This window comes from Triticum aestivum, chromosome 2A (genome assembly GCF_018294505.1).
Source record: "Triticum aestivum cultivar Chinese Spring chromosome 2A, IWGSC CS RefSeq v2.1, whole genome shotgun sequence".
NCBI classification, from domain to species: domain Eukaryota; kingdom Viridiplantae; phylum Streptophyta; class Magnoliopsida; order Poales; family Poaceae; genus Triticum; species Triticum aestivum.
Genome location: NC_057797.1, coordinates 429,141,641 through 429,147,597, shown reverse-complemented (window position 1 = coordinate 429,147,597; position 5,957 = coordinate 429,141,641). Strand labels below are relative to the sequence as shown.

At 40.8% G+C, this 5,957-nt stretch overlaps 1 protein-coding gene across 1 annotated transcript; it reads left to right on the top strand.

The window, feature by feature from the left end:
- Positions 1-6: 6 nt before the first annotated feature.
- LOC123188900 (uncharacterized) lies at positions 7-4,689 on the top strand. The gene is made up of 6 exons (XM_044601173.1): positions 7-269; positions 332-422; positions 827-993; positions 1,386-1,474; positions 1,790-3,188; positions 4,395-4,689. The coding sequence occupies exons 1-5, from the start codon at positions 249-251 to the stop codon at positions 1,827-1,829; spliced, it is 408 nt and encodes a 135-aa protein (XP_044457108.1). The 5' UTR covers positions 7-248; the 3' UTR covers positions 1,830-3,188; positions 4,395-4,689.
- Positions 4,690-5,957: the final 1,268 nt, after the last annotated feature.

Here is a 5,957-nt window from a genome sequence, read left to right as displayed (position 1 = left end):
CCCCACCTTCTTCCCGGCGCCGCCCCTGCTTCCACCTCTCGGCGCCGCGCCGCCCCCACCGTGCGGCGCCGCACCGCCCCCACCTCCCGGCCACGCACCGCCCCACACCTCCTAAGGGACGCCCGCCCCTACTCCGCCTGGCCAAGCGACACCGCGCCACCGGCCTGCTCACCGGCGAGGCCCTCCTCCCCCACTACCGCCATGGTCGTTCGACGCCATCACTGCAGGCCGTTCGATGCCACCACCGCATGCTGTCCTCCTCGGCAAAGGTGACCCGTGACCGAATTCATTGCTCTGTCTACGCCGGCCGTACATCTCACCGTTCGATCAGTTTTCTTGTTCTTGTGCAGAGCGTGACCGGTGGCCGCTTGAGGCCAGGCTCATCTGCGCCGCCCACGACGGTAGCGTCCGCAAAATCAAGAGTAAGCCGCGCCTCTCTCTCTCTGCCCCCTCCGACGTTCCGTCTCCGTCTGCTCTAGATCTGCCCGGGCCGGCCTCTTAGGGTCGATTTAACCACCGTACATGCGCGCGCCGGCCGCTGCCTTCCGATTTCGTTGGCCGATTTGTGGCGGCTCCGGGGTGCCTGCTGCTGCTGGGGTTTTCTAGCTGCAGACCAGTCACGATTTCTCAAGTAGCACGGGATTATTGCTACGGTTTCTAGGATTAGCAGCGAAGCTGGGGTTTTGGGGGACTTCTCTAGTTGTAGATTAGTGACATTTCCTAATTAGTACTCCAATTCGATGGAACTGCAGTATTATACCATGGAATTCTTACTACGATTCATAGATAAAAAGTGCCCCCTCTTTTTCATGTCTGTGAACTGCAGAGACCGCAAAGGAGCTCGATGTGCATGGGCACGGTATCCCGGCGACGGTGGCCAGCACCACCAACATGGGAATGAACATGCTGGACATCAGTCCAAGTAGAATAACGGCCACCATCTTCACCAAGCGCTGCACATCCATCCAAGTCGAGTACATACAACAGTCCAAGGTGATGCATGATCACTGATGGATTCTACATCTTTTTATTAGTTTGAATTCTGCAAGTCTCAATTCTATGGAAGCTTGCCGGCGATGTGGCCAGCATGCTTTCGGCAAATAACGGCACCACAACCAGCATCGGCAGCCAGCATACGCACTACATGCTCGACTACTGCACACTGCCGCCATGGACGTAAACTACACCGATTTTTTTAGCAGTTTGGCAAAAATAGAATTTTGATATCAGTTCACCCTTGAGAGGTAGTAAGTGCAGAGCAGAAAAAATGTAGCAATTCAGCAAAAATGTTTACATGTACAAACGCCTCAGCAATCAGTAGAAGACCACTTGATTTACAGTCTAATCTTGGAGATAAGTCCAATATCCTAAGTTTGCGATGGCAGGTCACTCGTCTAAAGTCAAGGGTCCACGACATATGTTTCAGAAGATCAGTACCATCATTACAAACAAATCAGTACTATCATTACAAAAGGTAAGAACTAATTGTGCGTGAAAAGAGCTGTTATCTCTGAAATTCTGGAAGAGTTCACACAGACTGCGGTTTAGTGAAGTCTGTCAGGTTCTTATTTTAGTGAGACACTCAGTTTAAGTTTCTTATTTTAGCTCAGCACAATTTCTAATTTTAGTTAAGTTCAGTATAATTTTTTCTATAAAATATAGTACAGCAAGCAATTCTATTGAGTGTTTTCTGTTGATATGTGCCCAAGAAACAAGAGATTCTTATTGAGTACAAGCTCCAAGTTCGCAAAATATATATGTTGTAATGATATATATTCTGTTCCTGTAGGAGGTTCAAAGACTGCCGTGTAGCAAGTTCAAGAGTTTAGTTTTGTGAAAAAAGTGATCTCTTGGTCAGGATTTCCTCCTCGGCGACGTACACTCATTCATGCTCCACCGGGTTTCCTCCTCCTCCCCTGTCCCTCCTTCCCCCATCGCAGAGACGTCCATGCCTCCTTCCATCATCGGCAAGGGAGCAGGAGGTGCTCCAGCAGGCGTCCGCCGGCGAAATCTGCAGGCCAGCCTCCATCTTCCACCTCTCCTACTCTCCGTTGGTGCAGCAGCGCCATCATGCAGTTCGGCCGCTCCTGGGCGCACGATTCATGACAAAATTCGCACCATACATTATTATTATGTCATTTATTTTCAGCAACTATTCAAATAGTTTGTACATTCTGAATTGCAAAAAAAAATATTGTACACTTACATGTGATAAACACATTTACCTTAATAATTGTCCCCAATAAGCAGCCAGAAAGCTTCATCTTGTACATATTTCTTACTTTCTATCACTATCAGTTCAAGTGATCAAAATGGTATAAAAAACAAGTTGAATATTCCTCGTTTTGTGTCTCTTTGGATCCAAAACATTTTCAATTCTAGTGTAGCTTGCTATAAGAAAATATAACTTCACTGTGCAAAAGCTCAATGGTTCAAATGCGATTTGTAATTCACTGTGCAAATGAAATATATAAGTTCATAGTAGTCTCGGTTGAGTTTATTGCTTCAGTTCAATTTCTAATTTTGTTCAGTTCAATATCCAGTTTTAGTTTAGTTCAGTTCAATTCTTATTTTTAGTTTAGTTAAGTCAACTCTTATTTTTACTTCGGCTATCTGATGTATTCCCCATGTTATTTGAGTAACCGAAAAGTGCTTCATTTTCATGCTTCTAAGATACTACTCCTCCGTATCTAACTGAGCTTCAGCGTGCTTCTTTCTGTCTTAGTACTAATTTTCTTTGCCATCATATATCACAAGATAGTACTGTTTGTATCCTACTAATAGTTTCTAGAAACTTGATGAGTTAATAAATGAATAATTTCTTGTTGCAAGTCTGGTCTCATTGTCCATGCTATCTTGTTATGCTTATTAAGATTGTCCATGCCATCTTACTCTAGTTGGTAAATGAGTGAAGAACTTTTTGATATTCCGAGTAGGAAAATTTTGATCACATAGCTAGTAGTAACTAAAGAGAGTTCAGTTTGTTATCTTAGTTAAGTTCAATTTCTAAATTTTAGTTAACTTAAATTAAGCTCTATTTTTATTTTTGGTTCAGTTCAATAAAACAAAAAATGGAGGTTCAGATATGGCGCCGAGATAGGTTCAGAAAATGGGGGCAACAACAACGGCAGTAGCAACATCGAAGAGCTGGAGATGAGCAAGTTAGGTACTGGCAATGACATCGACAAGTAAATACACTACTGTCTCAAATGTTCTTACATTCTTTTCCGTATGCAAAAAATTGAATTTAGTTGAATTCCCCATGAAATTCTCTCTGCTGCACATCCGTTGTCGGAGCCCATCGTCGGCGTCCCGTTGACGGCGGTCACGAGCGAGAGCACCCGTTTCTGGCGGGAGCTGCTCCATACCCTGCTTCCCCTCCTCACCCCCACCTCGTTGTGGTTCGTTGCTGAGAAAAAGAACGACCGTGAACAGTTCCCGTTGGTCGCCTTGCTGCCCTGGAGAGCGAGCTCATCCACCAGGGGTGCTGGCAGCTGTCCAAGTGGAGCGTTGACGCCAGTACAAGTTGAATAGTGGGAGCGTTGACATGTTGTGAAATAATTAAGTACGGAATTCTGAGGCCGTATGATCTATTAACAACATGAATTGCATTTTTCATCCTTACTGGATGTTGAGCATGGCTAGATTATATTTGGCATTAGCACCATCGGCGTGTATGCAAAATCCACTTTTTCTCAATTATGGTTAATGCTATTGTATGATACATAAAAATTGAGATATGAGGGCACTCTTGCTGTATACACATGGTATGACTATTCTGAAAAAGTTAAAATTATAAAAGCAGATAAGTTCACGGGTTCACCAGTGGAAGTTTTAGGAATAAAAAGATCAAAGAAAAGGAGAGTTCATAAAATGGCAGTACTGTCTGCTGTTGGCTGATGTATCATGTTGCCTTAAGCCCCTGCTGCTTGATAGCTACTTGTTGTGCGTGCGCATTTGTGTACTGCTGCTGTTTGTTGCTGTAGCAGGGTGATGTGAGAGAGATAGATAGATAGCAAATGGAATTATCTTCCACATTGACTAACTCGTGACACACTTGGTTCAGTTTCTAAATTTAATCTAGTTCAATTAGAATTTTAATCCAGTTCAAAAACTGTTGCTATTTATCTCCTTGATGTTCAGTTTTGTGTTTTGTTGTTTGCCCCAAATGATCCTTGAGTTAATGTTTGTATATGTTGTGCACTTCTGATCCCATAGTGAAGTGAAAACGACAAGCGAGCTAAGCACTAGTTTGGAAAGTTTGCAAGTTTGAACACATAAACCTAAAAAAGTTCATTGAAAAAGTTTGGTTTGCCTGTTCCGTGAAAATGTCTTGCAAAGAAATATCTCTTGTGCACTTATTTATTCGCCTGAATATTTGTTTTGATTCTCAGGTGCGAGATGGCGGCCGCTGACGTCGCTAAATCCCTCTAGAAACAGGTGGTTGGCTACTCCAAGCGGTAAATGTGGTCGGATTTAGTAGCTAGCTCTTCCTCGAGCAACCATTTGGATAACTTTATTGTGTTCTTGTGGTGGTGATTGATTTTAGGATCAGTGAAGTTGATGTTGGTAGCTAGCTTGCGTATGGAACCAGCAAATTCAATATTGGCATTAGATTCAGTTCTTGTACAAATGTCCCAGTGTTCACATTTATTTGGGTAAAAGTTTATTTTAGTTCAGTTACAGAAACCATGCAGGTTCAGTGATGATGATACCATAATTTCGGACAAGAAAACAAATAAGAATTAAAACAAAAAACTTTAAATTCTATAAGTTCAAGTGCTCATCCACACAAGGTAATTCAAATGGTAAAAGTACAGGTCGTAAAATAAGAGAAGTCCAGAACATCGTTGTAAAAAAATGTTTAGTTCAAAAAAACATTTTATTTTTGAATAAAATGTTATTCAGTTCGATGATACAAACCATGCAAGTACAAGGGCGACGATATAGTAAACCGTTGAAAACTTACGAGCAAAAAATATTACTAAAAAACAAAGCAAAGTCTAGTTAGTGAAAATACGCGTAGTACAAACCCATACAAACATAAGTATAAGTACTCTTTTTTCAGAACAATTCAAAAATACTCTAAAAAAATAGCTCAGTACAAACACACACATATATCAGTACGAGTATTCTGTTTTTCAGATGAGAAAACAGCACGATCCGTCATGCCGTATTCAGGACTACTCTTACATAGTTGCCAAGTAGAGAAAACGTCTAACATGACTAAGTTCTGCATTTTCGATAGCTATCCAACGGTATATTATTTGCCCCATTTTGACAAAGTTTTAAAAAAAACCGCGTTCAAAATAAATTTTAATCGTATTTGAATTTGTATTTAAACCATAAGGAATTAGAAAAAACTTTCTATACGCAAAAGTTGCGCATTTTTCATAGCTTTCCAACGCCGTATCATTTGCGTCAATCCGACAAACCGTTTGTAAAATAAAGTGAAAAAACATTTCGCCCAAAATTTCACCATTTTTCAAATTATTTTTAAATCATATAGAATTTGAAAAAATAATGGATATATGGAAGATGCGGATTTTCACAAGCTTTCCAATGGCATCTCATTTGCTCAAGTCTGACAAACTGTTTGAAAATTAAGTACAAAATACGATTCGCGTTTTTGGTTTTGAAAAAAAAACGATTTTTTCAAAACTGCTCTTAAATCATAATTTTTTTTGCAAAAACAAATTATAAGATTGTAATATGGATGTCAAAAGCTTTCCAACGATATATTACACACCCCGTCTCGACAAAAAAAATTTGCAAAAGAATTTGAACTAAAGAAGCCGATTTTTAACAGCAACAGAAAGTATTAGTTCAACCGCTCGAATTTCATCAGTTCAACCGCTTGAATTCATCAGTTCAAGTAGGGTAACAAAATAATATTCTGTTACGCGTAACAGAATAGCCCAGATGTATATATATATGTATATATATATATATATATA

Excerpts from the sequence above, each read along its gene's own strand:
- LOC123188900 (XM_044601173.1), top strand. The coding sequence starts at position 249 with ATGCTGTCCTCCTCGGCAAAG. Across the intron at positions 994-1,385 it reads AGTACATACAACAGTCCAAG|GTCACTCGTCTAAAGTCAAG; the intron begins GTGATGCATGAT and ends TTGCGATGGCAG. Across the intron at positions 1,475-1,789 it reads CAGTACTATCATTACAAAAG|GAGGTTCAAAGACTGCCGTG; the intron begins GTAAGAACTAAT and ends CTGTTCCTGTAG.